The sequence below is a fragment of the Corvus kubaryi genome, unplaced genomic scaffold (genome assembly GCF_017639235.1).
Source record: "Corvus kubaryi isolate FWS band 111438036 unplaced genomic scaffold, C.kubaryi_AGA036_p1.0 37262, whole genome shotgun sequence".
Classification (NCBI taxonomy): Eukaryota; Metazoa; Chordata; class Aves; order Passeriformes; family Corvidae; genus Corvus; species Corvus kubaryi.
This window is the reverse complement of record NW_024581078.1, coordinates 635,599-651,249: the sequence shown is the minus strand read 5'-3', so window position 1 is coordinate 651,249 and position 15,651 is coordinate 635,599. Positions and strand designations below refer to the sequence as shown.

General features: G+C 55.6%; 3 protein-coding genes across 4 annotated transcripts in view; 1 reads left to right on the top strand and 2 right to left on the bottom strand.

Moving 5' to 3' along the window:
* The first annotated feature begins 2,213 nt into the window (after positions 1-2,213).
* FEM1A (fem-1 homolog A) lies at positions 2,214-6,183 on the top strand. The gene has a single exon (XM_042024361.1). It carries the CDS (start codon positions 2,333-2,335, stop codon positions 4,337-4,339), a length of 2,007 nt encoding a protein of 668 aa, XP_041880295.1. The 5' UTR covers positions 2,214-2,332; the 3' UTR covers positions 4,340-6,183.
* Positions 6,184-8,503: 2,320 nt separating this feature from the next.
* Positions 8,504-12,264, bottom strand: TICAM1 (toll like receptor adaptor molecule 1). Its single transcript, XM_042024362.1, has 2 exons — positions 12,173-12,264; positions 8,504-11,033 (listed from the first exon to the last, which is right to left on the bottom strand). Exon 2 carries the CDS (start codon positions 10,857-10,859, stop codon positions 8,769-8,771), a length of 2,091 nt encoding a protein of 696 aa, XP_041880296.1. The 5' UTR covers positions 10,860-11,033; positions 12,173-12,264; the 3' UTR covers positions 8,504-8,768.
* Positions 12,265-12,742: 478 nt separating this feature from the next.
* The window catches only part of LOC121662791 (perilipin-3-like), an 8,950-nt gene continuing 6,041 nt past the window's right edge, over positions 12,743-15,651 (bottom strand). Inside the window, exons 6-9 of one of the 2 annotated variants that reach the window (XM_042024363.1) lie at positions 15,207-15,642; positions 14,585-14,784; positions 14,283-14,411; positions 12,743-14,203 (exon numbers count right to left, since the gene is read on the bottom strand). In XM_042024363.1, coding sequence (XP_041880297.1) covers positions 13,619-14,203; positions 14,283-14,411; positions 14,585-14,784; positions 15,207-15,642 — 1,350 coding nt within the window. In that variant the 3' untranslated portion in view covers positions 12,743-13,618. The remainder of the gene's footprint in view (positions 14,204-14,282; positions 14,412-14,584; positions 14,785-15,206; positions 15,643-15,651) is intronic. The other variant, XM_042024364.1, reaches the window with a different exon arrangement.

Below are 15,651 nucleotides of genomic sequence, written 5' to 3'. Positions count from 1 at the left end.
TTGTTCCCTGGGAGGGTGGGCAGGCCCTGGCACAGGGTGCCCAGAGCAGCTGGGGCTGCCCCTGGATCCCTGGCAGTGCCCAAGGCCAGGCTGGACATTGGGGCTGGGAGCCCTGCTCTATGGAAGGTTGGGGGTGAGGTCCTGAGGCTCCAGCACATTCCACATCCAGGGATCCACAGGGAGAGGCTGTTGTGACATTTCTCCTCCTGTTCTTTATTCCCTCGTTACTGAGAAATTTCTTATTAATGGAAAAACCATTTCCATCAGCTGCACTTTACCCCACAATGCCTCTGAGCCCACCCAGGAACAGGGGGCGGGTTCTGAGGTGGATTTGGGACCTAAAAAGCCTGTGTGGTGTTCTGGTGAATTCCTAATGGATTCTATGGAGGGGAAATTAATAGGAAGCTTTGGTTAATAGATACTTCAGATAAAAGAGCGAGTGCATCTGGTCACCATGGCAACGAGAGCCAGCGGGGAGAGGAAATGTCACCGTGTCTGTGCCTTGACCTGCAGCACAAACAGCCTGAGGGCTGGCGGTTTGCACTGGGTGTTCACAGAGGGGACAGGGACAGGGACAGAGCACTCCCAGGTTGGATATTCACAGCCCGGGGGTGCACAGACACACCCAGAGCGTTCACAGTGTTCAAATGCAACTCGTGGGGCTTTTTCTGGGTGAAAACACAGTGAACTTGTGCCCAGAGCTGTGTGTTCCCACAGAACTGGGCAGGGCTGAGGAAGAAGTTGGACTTGATGGTCCTGGAGGGCTTTTCCAGCCTCAAGGATTCCCTGATTCCTCCTGTCCCGACATGCACGGAGCTGCCCTTGCACAGCACGGACACCCTGGAGATGCTCAAGGGACCTTTGCTCCTTTTCTTCTCAAACACAAAGTCGCTGAATTGCAGAAAGTTTTGGGTTGGAGGGACCTCAAAGCCCATCCAGTGCCACCCCTGCCATGGGCAGGGACACCTTCCACTGTCCCAGGCTGCTCCCAGCCCCAATGTCCAACCTGGCCTTGGGCACTGCCAGGGATCCAGGGGCAGCCCCAGCTGCTCTGGGAATCCCATTCCACCCTCACAGGGAACAATCACCGGGCACAGACCTCGCGTGGGAATTCTGCCATGGATACTCTGGCTCTGGCTCCAGGAGCAGCTGCTGCTCCCGGTGACTTTCAGAAGCTGCTGAAGTGAAAATTGGGCTCCCGCTGCCTGTTATGCAAAAGCAGTTTCTTAGCAACAAAAGTGATATTCTGTGTGAAGGCAACAGGCATCAGTGGGATAATCCACCGTAATTCCAGACAAGACCTCAAACGGGTGGATGGGCTGAATAATAATCATGACAGACAGAATGATAATAATGGAAGTAATGAGACTAAGCTTATTTCCCTGGGTAGGAGAAACCCAGCTATAAATAAAATACAATGGGAGAAACCTTGTGCCAGTTCTCTGTATAAAGATTAGAGACACTTAAACTCAACTTATGCCCTAAAAATAGGCTCTAGTGAGTAAAGAAAGCTTTGCTCATCTAAGCTGAGCTATTTATTGCTTGAGTGTTTTCCTTCACTCCGAGCAGGTACTGTCACTCAGGGACGGAGCAAGCTGGACATAATGTCCCGTGGAAGGAATTGGAGGGCATAAATCTGTGTTCGCTGGTGGGGACGAGGCTTTGCCACCTCCAAGGCAGGAAACTCGTACTTTAAAACGCATCACCACACCTGTGCAGGGCCGTGGGCTGGACTGCGTGATCCCCGTGCCTTCGTTACAGCTCAGGACATTATGATTACATAAAACCTGCAATTAAACCACGTCAGATTAATGCTGTGTAGCCGCTGTGTTTTGAAGTTCAATAACATCAAGGAATTTAAGAGAAATAAAACCGCTATGCAACGAGCAGAGACGCACCTGGACAGCGCCCGGCCCGCGCGGGGCGCGCTGGGAAGCGTAGTCCCGGCGCGGTGAAGCCCCGTCAGCGGCGCTGCCCGCAGCGGGGCGACAGGACTACACTCCCCAGGATGCCCCGCGCGGAGAGGGTGCGCGTCCTTCCCGCCTCTCCCCCGTCCGCGCTGCCTTCCGGGAAACAGAGTACGCGGAGCGCAACACCGGGTGAGCAGCGCTGCGCGCGGGACTACAGCTCCCATCATCCACCGCCCGTCCCGCTCCACCCCGCGCGGCGCCATTTTGTTCCGCGGCGCAGCCTGAGATGGCGGCCGGGTCCGGGCGGTGAAGGTCCCGCCGCGCTGAGGGCAGGGGGGTCCCGCCGCCCCCCGCCCGTCCCGCGCCGCGCTGGGGCCGCGCCGCCGCTGCCGGCCCATGGCCTGGAGGCGGCTCCTGGCGCCATGGACCTGCGCACGGCCGTGTACAACGCGGCCCGCGATGGGAAGCTGAAGCTGCTGCAGAAGCTGCTGGGCAGCCGCAGCCGGGAGGAGCTGGAGGCACTGACGGCGGGGCCCGGCGGCGGGGGCGGCCCCGGGGCCGGCAGCACTCCGCTGCTGATCGCGGCCCGGCACGGGCACCTGGAGGTGGTGGAGTACCTGCTGGATCACTGCGGGGCCCGCGTGGAGGAGGGCGGCTCCGTCAGCTTCGACGGCGAGACCATCGAGGGGGCCCCGCCGCTGTGGGCGGCCTCGGCTGCGGGGCACCTGGGCGTGGTGCGGAGCCTGCTGGACCACGGCGCCTCGGTGAACCAGACCACGCTGACCAACTCCACCCCGCTGCGGGCCGCCTGCTTCGACGGGCACCTGGAGATCGTGCGGTACCTGGTGGGTGAGCGCGGGGCCGACCTGGAGGTGGCCAACCGGCACGGCCACACGTGCTTGATGATTTCCTGCTACAAAGGGCACCGGGAGATCGCCCGGTACTTGCTGGAGAAAGGGGCCGATGTGAACCGGCGCAGCGTGAAGGGAAACACGGCCCTGCACGACTGCGCCGAGTCGGGCAGCCTGGAGATCCTGCAGCTCCTGCTCCGCTCCAAGGCCCGCATGGAGAAGGACGGCTATGGCATGACGCCTCTGCTCGCTGCCAGTGTCACCGGCCACACCAACATCGTGGAGTACCTCATCCAGGGGGGGCTGCAGCAGGACGAGGCCGCGGGGGGCCAGAGTGGGACCTGTGCCTCAGGTGGGAGCCATCAGAGGGGCTGCAGTGAAGAGGGCTGTGAGGGATGTGGTGCTTCAGCTTCCAGCCAGGATGAGGTCCCGAACGTGTTCTGCACTCGAGAGGCTGCTGTGGAAGCGCTGGAGCTGCTGGGTGCCACCTTTGTAGACAAGAAACGAGACCTGTTGGGAGCCCACAAGTACTGGCGCAGGGCGATGGAGCTGCGCTGCGAGGGCGGGAAGTACCTGCCTAAGCCCGAGCCCCGGCAGCTGGTGCTGGCCTATGACTATTCCCGGGAGGTGAGCTCTCTGGAGGAGCTGGAAGCACTGATCACGGACCCCGATGAGATGCGCATGCAGGCGCTGCTGATCCGGGAGCGCATCCTGGGCCCTTCCCACCCCGACACTTCGTACTACATCCGTTACCGCGGGGCCGTCTACGCCGACTCCGGCAACTTTGAGCGCTGCATTAACCTGTGGAAGTACGCCCTGGACATGCAGCAAGGTAACCTGGAGCCCCTCAGCCCCATGACTGCCAGCAGTTTCCTTTCCTTTGCCGAGCTTTACTCCTACGTGCTCCAAGACCGCTCCAAAGGCACTTTGGCCACCCACCTGGGCTTCTCTGACCTCATCGGGGTGCTGAGCAAAGGGGTCCGGGAGGTGGAGAGGGCCCTGGTGCACGGCAAGGACCCTGTGGCCGATTCGGCTCAGTTCACCAAGACGTTGGCCATCATCCTGCACCTGGTTTTCCTGCTGGAGAAGGTGGAATGCACCCCGGAGCAGGAGCACCAGAAGCGCCAGACCATCTACCGCCTGCTCAAGTGCAGCCCCCGCGCCAAGAACGGCTTCACCCTCCTGCACATGGCCGTGGACAAGGACACCACGACGGTGGGGCGTTACCCCGTGGGCAAATTCCCGTCGCTCCACGTGGTCAACCTGCTGCTGGAGTGCGGGGCGGACCCGGACAGCCGGGACTATGACAACAACACCCCCCTGCACGTGGCTGCCCGCAACAACTGCCCGCTGATCATGAGCGCCCTGATGGAGGCTGGGGCGCACATGGACGCCACCAACGCCTTCAAGCAGACGGCCTACGAGCTGCTGGACGAGAAGCTGCTCACCAAGAGCACCATGCAGCCCTTCAACTACATCACCCTCCAGTGCCTTGCTGCTCGCGCCCTGGACAAGCACAAGATTCCCTACAAGGGATTCATCCCTGAGGAGCTGGAAGCCTTCATTGAGCTGCACTAGGGCGTGAGAGCCGACGGTCCCCAGCTTATCCCACCCCGCTGAGGTTGTGCAGCTGGAAGGCTCGGGCTGGCTGTGCCAAGGGGCTGAGGGCTGCCGCTGTGCTGAGCTTTGTCCCCATCTGTCACCACCCAGCTGGCGTGTCAGGGCAGGGGAGGAGGAGGCTCCAGAGCTCCTGGCTGTCCCTCGTCACCTGCAGGTACCAGCTCTCTCCAGTGCACTCTGCCCACAGAAGCCCACAGCCCCTGCCCTTCCCCATCCCACCATCTTGTCCTGAGAAGGAAGAAAACAGAGATTCCCTGGGACCTGCTGCCTCTCCCGTTAGTGCTGGATTAACTCAGCGTTCAGCTTTGGAGCAGCTACACATCCCCCACGTGCTCTGGCCTTTCCCACCCCACACACCCAACAGATAGAAAGTGAATGAGGAATAAAATACCCTCCAGCTAGTCCCTTCCCCTCCCTCCCGTCAGGTTTGGGACAGCCCATGCCCAGCGTGCACGAGGGGCTCGTGCTCTGCCCAGGGATGGCACAGGGCTGGGTGTGCTGAGGATGGGGTTTGTCTCTCTCTTGGTTGGCCAAGTAGCAAATGGTGTTAAACGCCTGAGATTTCCATGATTGTGCATAAAGCTGGGATGTTTTTTCTCTTGTAGAGCCAGGCCCTATCTATGCTGCAAGACTTCTCCAATCCTGTAAGATAGAGGAAGGTCAGTTCTGGTTATACAGTTTCATCCATAGATGTAGTTTATGAATGGGGAGGAAAAATCTACTTTAAGAACAAATTCCTGATGTGGCGTTCAGGCCCTTGGCTTGTCCATTCCACACCCATTCGCTCCATTCCCAGCCTGGACGTGCTTTAGCTCCAGAGGTCAGCAGGGACTGAGCTGGAAGGGTGAATGTGGATGGTTTGGGAGCCAAAACAGCAAATTCAAGGCTGAGCTCTTGCAAGCCCTTTAGGCCAGGAGGTACCTGTAGCGTGGAGGTGCTGGGACGGGGTTATGGAAGCAAGTGAGTGTCTGTGGTGGGTTTGCACCAGGGTGGGGCTGAAGGAAGAAGCAAGAAATGAAAGGTTAAGGTGCCTCCTTGTCCTGAGGTTTTAGTATCACCTGCTTGGGCTCTGTTACTGCCCCATTCTGAAACTTGTGCAGCGGGTTCTTAGCAGCTGGTTTGGGCTTTTGAGTCTTCTTTTTTTTCCTTTCTTTTTTTTTTTTTTGTAACTTCACTGAGGATGGTGCTACTTCCAAGGTGGAATTTGAAATCTCACCTGGCTGCTGTTTGGGCAAGCTCCTTCCTTTGATGAGGATCTGCACACACCTTGTTTTTAACTCTGTAGTCTCAGGGCAGGTTTTTGCCTCCATGAGCAGAACCCTCAGTGGTGGAAAACAAAGAGTTTCCAGCAGTTTGTCCTTGTGCAGGGGGTGATGGGCAGCCCCTGGCTCATTCCCTGGCCCTGAGCAGGGTGGGAAGCACAGCTGAGGGGGGAAGCAGCTGCCTCGGAGCTCTGGGAAAGGCCCCACCTGGGAGAGCAGACCCCAGCCCCACCCTCGCTCTCTGTGTTACTGAAGCTTCTCTACTTGTATTTATCAGCCTCAATAACCACGCTCTCTGCCCCTTCAAGATAATGTAGATCTGCCAGTACATTTTGCAGTGTTAACTATAACATTTATTTATAAAGCGAGGAGGTTTAACTTGAATTGAGCTGTAAAGTGCAGAGTTAGTTTAGCTGCCTTCTATTTTTTTTTTTCCTTTTGGCTGAAACCTGAACTAAACTGCAGGAATGGGATTTGTTCCTTTGTGAGCTGATGAGCGCTCTTAACTTTAAATAATAAAACAAAAAATGGCTGCTAGAATGCAAGTGCCTTGGACTTCTTCCTGATAAGCCTCTATTTTCAGTTTTTTTTCCTGTATTTTCAGGTTGTTTCCCAGGGATGGGACACTGTGGGTATGGAATTCCGGGGTGTTTGCAATTAACAGGCGTGATTGGTTCATTTCATGGTTACTCCTGTGAAAAACCAATCTGTGCTGCAGTGGCAAACGTTTCCCCTGGAAAAGGGTAACACTGGCACTGAAGTGACACCTCTTCTTATATGTTTTGCCTTATATTTCGATGTAAATCAAACTGTGACAGGATCTTTGTTGGCTCAGGTATTACCTACCTTACACATGGGGGACAGTGGGCACAGCAAGCAGAAAGAGGGACACAGTGTCAGCAGTTTGTTTTCCAGCCCCAAATCCATCAGGGATGGTAAAAACAGAAATTACTGGTACTGGAGTTAGTTGCACACAGGAACCTGGATTCCCAAAAATGTTTGGTCTTCCCCAGGGAGGGTGGATGGATAAAATATTTGAATGTTCGTCCTGTCATTAATTGCTCCATCCTTAATGCTTGATGCCTTGATGAATGATGGGGCCTTTGTGCTAAAAATGACATTTAAGCAGTGTCTGTAGAGCCTGGGGATGTGCTTCTCCCCCCCAGATCTTCCTCCTGTGCTGCAGGTGATCTCCAGGTGTGTGGGAGAGCAGCTGCCAGGCAGGTGCAAGGAGCCAGGTGGCCTCAGGACCGAGGCAGGGGCTGGCCAGTGCAATTCCATCTGCACCCACGGCTGCTGGCAGGAGAGAGGTGGGAAGGGAGTTACTCCATGCAGGAGCAACTCGAGCTGGGCTCTTGTGGTTGGGGAATGCAGTCGGGTGCTACAGCCCCAAGGAGGAGAATATTCTGTGTGATGGAAAAGGCTTCACTTTTTTTTTAACACATAAATAATCTGTAATTACATAGAGGTCCCAGCAATTAAATGTTGATAGTAATTACAGGGTGGGAGAAATCACTGCATGATTTAGGGGTAATTACACCAAACAGGCCTGATTGACTGTAGGGCCAGCTCCATGTGGGGAAAACACAGAGTTGTGGGGAACAGGGCAATGTTTCAGTGATTATTTTGTTAATTATCTTGGACAGAGAGGAGTTTTTTCTCCACTGTGGTGGCTGCAGACCCTCCTATATGCCAGACACAGCTCTCCCTCCCCTTTGTGTGATCCAAGCACGCTGGATGTGGCTGTGCTGAAGTTGTTTACAAGCTGGAGCAGCTTCCAGTTGACAATTTTGCATGATATTTATTTATAGTAGGAGAGGAGCCGGGAAAGGAGGGATGTGTGTGTGCTCCCGAGGGGAGGGACTGTCCTGCACCAACTGCAGGGCACAGGAATTGCAGTAACACAACACCTCTTAGCGGTGCTGAGGAGGAGAGAAACCAGGAAAATAAAAGGAATTAGAGCACTTGGAGGATGCCAGCTGGCTCTGGAAGGAGTAGATGAGTTAATCCATTGTCACTGGGTCCTGCAGAGTTGAAATCCAAACTGTTTGAGAGCTGGAAGCCAAGAGTTGGGGGTAGCTCAGAGTCCAAGGACTCGGTAACACCTGTCTCATACAGGGGTTGGCTGCGGGGCTCGCGTGGCTCTTGGACAAAGACTGCAGTCTGGAGTTAGGCCCTGAGAGGGGCCAGGCCCAGGGCCAGGATGGCCTGTTGGAGTCCTGGGCTCAGATCCTCCTGGAACCTGCTGGGACAGACACTGGGAGCCTGCCGGGGAAGCCACGGAGCACACACAGACTGCAGAAATACCTGGGGTGGGGTCACTTCCCTCTATTGATCACAGGTGGCCCTCGGCATCCACTTTAACAGGGAGTGGCTCCTCAGGAGTCTGCGAACTCTGCCCTGCTCCTGGCACAGCTGAGCTGGCTCTGGGCTCTGCTCTGGGAGGGAACAGCCGCATTTCAGTCTCTCGGTGGCTTTGGGGTGACCTCTGCTGACGATCAGGAAAATGGCTGTGCCTGGAGCGCGTGGCAGGAGGAGTGAGGGGTTGGGGGATTTGCTCCAGGTGCCCTCCTGGTGTTAAAACTCAGTAGGTACCAGCCTGGTACATCCCTTGCACAGTTCCTGCAAAATTACCCCTCCCACTCCGTATTCCTGGAGCACTACTCTGCTCAGTGCTTTTGGTTTTTCATCCCACTTTTTCCTTAAAAGCAGCTTCCCAAAACATCCCCTGCAGATTGTCCCTCAAATCATTTGGTCAGTGGCATCTCCCAGCCCTTCTACCCAACATGCAGAATAATTTTCCATATATCCTTGACTATGCCTTTTCAAATTCTACAGGAAAGAACCAGACGAACACAAATAAATTAATTAAAATTTATTTATAAAATCTTCAAGTAGCTCCACAGAATCAGGAAAATAATTTTCTCAGTTACTTGAACATAAGCACAAGGAGAAACAGTTCCAAGAGATCTCCATGTCTTTTTTCCAACAAAAAATGAAGAATTTTCTTTTGTGCTTCAGGAAAATGGCACTCTTGATGCATAGAATAATAGTCCCAGTCCCAGCAGAATCACTCTAATCCAGGATTTGAAATTAATTGTGTCTCCAACCTCGGCTGCCCCCGGTCAGACATTGTGCCTGGTTTGCTCCTGGCTGTCCTGGGGCCCAGGTGCGGCAGTTTCCACCTGCATCATGTTGTGGTTCCCGATCTGAACCATCCGGGCGTGTTGGATGATGAGGGATGGGATCCCTCCCTGGCCTGGCACGATGTTGTAGTGGCCTGGGGGGAGCTGTGCTTGGGAAGGGAGAGGACCGCTCTGAGCAGGCAGGGCGTCCATCGGGGCAGGGGGACACCAGGGTTGGGGTGATGGCTCTGGTGGCCACGGCCATGGCGCTGCTGGAGGCACCCAGGGAGGGGAGCCCAGGCTCAGGGCAGCCAAGTTCTGCTGGGCTTGGTACCGTTCCCAACACGCCTGGAGCTTCCTTCTCTGCATCTGGTCCCACAGGGCTTTCTTCTCCCTGATCTTCTTGGGGTTAAAAGTCTTGTGCACATTCCTGGAGAAGAGAGGAGAGCTCTCGTTCAGGGTCACAAGCACACTGAGCATCGTGGGAATCCGGCTGCACTCCAGGGCATTCACCTTGGGTAAAAACGGGATGACTGAGTGTTGCTTGGAGGGGTCCAGGATGGACTGCATCAGAGCAGTGTCTGTCTGGAACTGACACAGGTTGCACGGGAAGTTCTTGGTCAGCAGGAGGATCATGAAGGCAGAGTTTTCCATGGCGTCCTGGAAGCAAGTCATGTGGCTGCGGCCGGCAATGAAGAAATCCTCACTGAGTGTGGCACCGTTGGACACCCCCAGGCTCTCCAGCAGGTTCTTGACCCGGTGGGCCTCAATCTCATCTTCACTGGCGTGCAAGACAACAAACGTGAAGAACTTGGCACCATCTGGCTCTGATGGATCCATGGGTGGGAGAGCAGGAGGAGGCCAGGCTGGAGAGGGGGATGAGCGCAGGGGAGGGGGATATAGTGCGTTGGAGTGAGATTCCTGAAGAGGAGGAAGAGTTGAGGAGAAGGAGTAAGTAGGAGGAGGGAGGGAACAGGTTGAAATAGAAGCAGGTGCAGAGTTACAAGGAATGCCTGCTGGAATGTAGGAGTCCTCTATGGACACGTGGGCAGGAGCAGTATCCACTGCACCCCTTGGGTCAGGGATACCAGTAGATAATTGCTTTTCATCCTGCTTTTCATCCTGCTTTTCATCCTGGTTTTCTCTTTGTGTGTGAGGCTGTGTCAGTGTGCTGGACACGTCTCTGCTTTGGGCAGGCTCCGAGGGCAGCGGCGTCTCAGGAACGGGGAGTGTGGGGTGACAGGGACTGACCTGCAGAACCTTCTCTGGCTGGGGCCTGTGGGCAGCCGTGTCCTGCCTGGGGAGAGAGCTGGGTGTGCTGGCCCAGCTGGATTCCTGCGGGCCGTGGCTCAGTCCGTCCCCGTCGGGGTGTCCAGCACGGCTGGGCCGGGGGACAGGCTCGAGGATGGAGGGCTGGGTGTGAAAAGCAACTGTTGGTGATGCACTGATCTCCAAACAGCTGGACAGGGAGGAACTCTCCTCAGAGCACAAGGTCTGGGGGCCTGAAAGGTCTGAGTTGCCTCCGATCTGCACTGGAGAACTCCTCACCACGTAGTTGGAACTGGCTGTGCAGGGAACTCCTGCATCCTCATGGGATCTCAGCGTCCAAAAGCTGTCCCCTGAGCCCACACTGGCTGCAGAGCCCTGTTTGTCCTGTTCCTCGGCTGGGATGTTGTTGAGTGTCCCCCGCTGAGTGTCCTTGCTGGCATGGCAGGCTTTGTCCCTGGCCTCAGGACTGCACAGCTTTTCCTGTGCCAACACTGTGTACACCTGTGCCAGCAGTGCCACGGCACCTGCATCCAGCTGGGGAGGCTGCAAATCCTCCCTGTCTTCCCGCACTCCTGCAGCGCCCAGTTTGATCTGGTGGATGTACTGGGCTGCCTGGCTATCCCTCAAGGCATCCAGACAAAGTCTTGCATCGGTTTCTTGCCCCAGAGTGAGCAGGACCATGGCTTGCAGTAACTTGCTGCAGGGCCCAGGGATCAAGTGCTTCAGTTTGAGTTTGAGGCTCAGCAGTTTCTCTGGTGGGGCCTGGGACAGAATGTTGAACACGTCCTCAAAGCTCGGCTGAAGCTCAGCACTCTGTGCCATCTCTCAGCTGCTGGCCCGGACCATGGACTGAAGCAGGGATGGGAAAAGCATCTTACGGCAAAGGGTTGTCTCCCTGTGGGGCTCGGGGATGCCCCGGTCGCGCTCCTCGTACCACACAAACCCTTTGGTGCTCAGGGACTCATCTCGGAACCGGCACCTCTCTGTGCTGGGAATCTGTGAGGAGAACAGAGGACAGTGTTCAGAGGGGTGATGTGGGAGCTGGGGGACGCTCCTGGAGCTGCCAGGCTCTCTCTCACACCTCCCAAATATTTTTGCATCTGTTCCGAGCTTGCAGCTGTGCCAGTGCTCTGTGCATTATTCCAACTCTGTGATTAAGCAAAGAGCACATTCTTTGTGTTAATTTCACATTAATTATAACTAGTTTTAAATAATTGATGAAATAATGATGTATTTAGGTAAATCCAAGTGTCTCCTCCAGGCAGCTTGTTCGAGAGGTCTTGCAGGCTCCTTGCAATGGCAGTTGAGGAATAAAATAGGGACAGAGGAAACCCTTTCCTGCTGATAACCTGTGTTATCAGGGAAGATTCACAGGGAAGAATTCCTTCCCAATATCCCATCTAACCCTGCCCTCTGGCACTGGGAAGCCATTCCCTGTGTCCTGTCCCTCCATCCCCTGTCCCCAGTCCCTCTCCAGCTCTCCTGGAGCCCCTTTAGGCCCTGCAAGGGGCTCTCAGGTCTCCCCAGAGCCTTCTCCAGGTGAACACCCTCAGCTCTCCCAGCCTGGCTCCAGGGCAGAGGGGCTCCAGCCTGGCAGCAGCTCCGGGGCCTCCTCTGGACTGGCTCCAGCAGCTCCACGTCCTTCTGACGTTGGGAGACTTTATATCCCCATCCACAGCTGATCCCTGACCCCCTGCACTCACCCCCGGCCTCTGATGGGATTTTAATTAAACAACAGGAGTGTCTGGAGGGGAGGAGGGGGTTCCCGGTGGGGCGCTGCTCCAGGCGCTGCCTGAGCCCGCTGCAGGAACTTTCCCTATTTAAAGGCAGCCCAAGCAAACGGCCCGAAAATAACTCTGAGCTGGGGAAAGTTTCTAACTGCAGCTTCCTGTTTTCCTCTCTCATGAAAATCCTGCAGTTGCCCAATTGCCCTCCCTCCCCAGTTGCCAGCCCTGCCCCGTGTCCCCCGATGGGCGCGGGGGTGACACGGCCGAGCCCGAGGAAGTTGAAGCGGGGGCCGGGGCGGGGGCAGCGCTCGGGGCGAGCCCAGCGCCGCGACCACGGGCCCGGGGCCCGCGGGGAGGGAGGGGAGCACCCGAGAAGGGATGACCCGGCAAGGGAAGGGGTCGGCCTACCTGCGGCCGGTGCCTGTGCCCGGGGCAGGCGGAAGCGGCGCGGGGCGCTGGGCACGGCCGGGGCGGAGCGGGGCGGGACCGGGAGAGCGCAGCCCGCGCTCGGGAAGCGCAGCGGGACGGCCCTGGCCCGGGCGAGCCGCCTCCGACCCGCTCCAGCCAGGGCCAGCCCTGCCCCTGGCCCCGGCATGAGCACCCCGAGGTGACACAGAGCGCTGGGGACAGGCGAGGCAGGGACCGGCTGTTCCCTGGGGGCAGTGCCGCGGGGAAGGGGTGGAATTGAGACAAGCGCTAGAAAGCCCAGGATCCAGGGGCGAGGAACAAGAATGAAACATGGACAGATGCATCTGAGCCGCAGGAGCACAGGCAGAAGTTAGGGGAACAAAATAACTAAGGCATTTTTCTGCTTAGGAAAACATGGCACCTCCTAAACATATTTTATTTTTCCCCTCCAGCAAGAGCAGGGAACAGACGAGCTGGCCAGGGACAAGATTTGGTAAAGGCAAGGCTTCATCACAGTTCAGATGAGGGAACACAACCCGGCAGCTTTAGATACACACAAACCCACACATCTTTAAACGCAGGTCACACTTTATTCCAATGTCTGCTCACCAGCCCTGGCACAGGGACAATACCAGGACAGAAGTTACCAAAATAAGTGACATTAGAAATTATTGCAAAGTAGTGTTTTCTGGGAAAGAACCAGCACCTGGATTAAAATACCCCCTATTTTAATAACAGGATTTCCTAATCCCATGGCAGAGTAACTCCTGGGAAAAGCTGCCTGATTTAATGGCTGTGAAGTGTTTCACACATGAAGGTATGCACACACAATCCCTGAAGTCATTCACAGAACTAGGAAAGATGATTAAAGAAAACTCCACCCTGTTGAGTGTTTCTCCATGAAGGAAAAAATGTTTGGCTGATCCACAAAGAGAAATCTTTTCTTGAGAAGCAGCTCCTTGCCCCGAGCTGTGCCAGATGTGCTGCAGGGCCGAGCCCTGGAAGCACAACAGGAACAATGGAAGTTGTGTCTGGAACTTGTATTTTTAAACATGGAGAAGGCAGGAGATGGTATCAAAGGTCAAGCACAGCATCTTCTCAAGATTCCACGGCTTGGGCAAATTAAAAAATTCAGCATTAAAAGTAAGTTGAGATCACTTCTTCTCTCCCACAACTTGTTTCAGCAAGAATTAGCCACTCACAACTACAGCTGGGCTGAGTTAAAAAGCTGAAGTGCAGGTCCCATCTCCCCTTTCAGCACAGCAGTGTGATTTAAAAACAGTAAATCAAGATTCAGAATATCCCCACCTTGCTTATCAGATCTCTTTACAACTACATCTGACTGTAAATTCAGAGAGCAGAGGTACTTGTGGCACAAGTGGGTGCACAATTAAAAGATCAGTGCTGTTCTAGTCAAGGAGCCTTGGCCAAAAGAGCTGGGATTTATCAGAGATTTTCCTCTGGTGCACTGGTTTTTATCTCCTTTTTAGCCAGGGCCACCTGTGTGTCCTTCTCTGCCTTCTCCTCCAACTTCCCTGCCTTCTCCTCCAGCTTCTCTAGCACTTCACACCATTTTTCTGAGATCCTGTTGGTTCCCTTTGGTGCTTGAGGTGCCTTTGTCACCTCCTGTGATGGTGGAGCCTTTTCCAACGTGGGCAATTTTCTATCAGTCCTCATCTCTTTCTTCTTGTGCTTTTTGCTGCCCTGTGCCACCTTAGCTATGGCCCTGAAGGGCCCCACAATCCAGTTCAGAGGGGTGTTGAGAGTGACATACTCAAAGAGGACATCAAGGGACCTTCGGGCTTCTGCCACACGGTCCTGGCTCTGGGCCAGGGTAGTTCTGGAGAGGTCCCGAAAGGACACGGCCCTGGAAAAAGAGCTGTGGAGCTTGTGGATGTGTCGAGTGGCCTGACACACAGCTTCCTGGATGTTGCTGGGGAGGCCGTGGACGCTGCGTCGGAGGCTCTCGTAGGCGGGCTGGAGCTGCTGGGTGATGATCCGCAGCATCGCCAGAGTGCGCGATTCCACCTGCTGGGAGAAACACAGCTCAGTTACGGGCTCAGGGGGCCCAGCCACTCGGGGCCTGCTCAGATGCACCTTCCGTGGATACCTCTGGCTGGCAGGCAGTTCTGACTTGGTTTCCTTTGGGCTGGGTCAGGCTCCAGTCCACCCACAGCTGATGGAGCTTCTCCTGCCCCTCCAGTAGCTTCTGGCCAACATCCTGTTTCACAGATTCAATCTGATGGGAAAAATGAGAGGAAAAGGTTGTATTGCAAGCACACAAGTGCTTCCCCTCCAGGGAAGGATCCAAGGTGACGTGGAGCTAGTGTGGGACGGAGGAAGAGCTTCCAGCTGGATAGCAGGGCAGGAAAGGCTACAGACAGGAGGAAGAAGGGCAAAGCATGTTGGTACCAGTTTTATTGCCAGCTGCAGTCGTGAGAGGGTGTCCTGGGTGCGGTGCCTGATGCCCTGCAGCTTGGCCAGGGAGTGCTGGTAGGCTCGGTGCCGGACCCTGCCCGACAGGGAGCCCAGGCGCACAAAGTAAGTCCGCTGCCGCTTCTGCTCCTCCACGGAGGCCACGCCAAACCCCTGCACCGTGGTGGCCAGTTTACCTGGAGGAAACAAGAACAGAGCTGCAGCTGGGCTCCACTGCCAGCTGGGAGGGGTGGAAAAGGTTGGATCACCCATTGGAAAACATGGAGGCTGAAGCTTGCTGCGAAAGCAGGAGGTTTGCAGTTGCTCAGGTGTTAAATGCGGGTTAGTCCCTGCTCGATCTTCACATAAGCAGACTTGATGGAGAGGTTGAAGCATGAACCCACGTGTTTTACTTTGAGGCTGATGGGCAAGGACCAACCAGCAAATGCTTGAACTCTGTTCCATATCATGTGGCAATTTGGTGTTGACAGCCAGCCAACTTGGTGACAAATTCAGAGCTACCTGTCTGCTGTAGAAGCTGAATCTTGCTGGGTCAGGTGCTCTCTGCTCACACAGGAACGAATTTGCATCTACAAGCGCCAGGTAAGTATTTTCTTACCTAGTTCCTCCTCAGTCATCGGGAGGTAATGATCCACCAGATCTTCTGACATTCCCAGGACAGATTCCACACCTCCAGCCACTGCCTGGCTCACTGCCTTGGCTTTGCTTATGCTGTTGGTCACCACCGAGTTGGTCATCTCCACACCCTCCTGGAGAGCCTCCCTGCCCTGCTCCAGGGCTGTGTTGATCTTGCTGGTGATGGTGCCGTAGGCAGCATCCAGAGCTGTACTGACCGTAGAGGTGACCGCAGATTTGGTCTTCTCAACGCTGTCTTGAACAGCCCCTTTGGTCAGGTCCACTGCTTCGGTCACCTTGTTGGCCACCAGGTCCTTGGCCCCCTGGGCAGCCCCCACAGCTGCAGTGATGGTGGAAGCAACAGCAGACTTGGTCCGGTCGACACTGTCCTCCACCATGTGCTTGGTGACATCCACGGCCTCTGTCAC

What these genes read in the sequence shown, in the direction of transcription:
- FEM1A (XM_042024361.1), top strand. Translation starts at nt 2,333, where the DNA reads ATGGACCTGCGCACGGCCGTGTACAACGCGGCCCGCGATGGGAAGCTG.
- TICAM1 (XM_042024362.1), bottom strand. Translation starts at nt 10,859, where the DNA reads ATGGCACAGAGTGCTGAGCTTCAGCCGAGCTTTGAGGACGTGTTCAAC.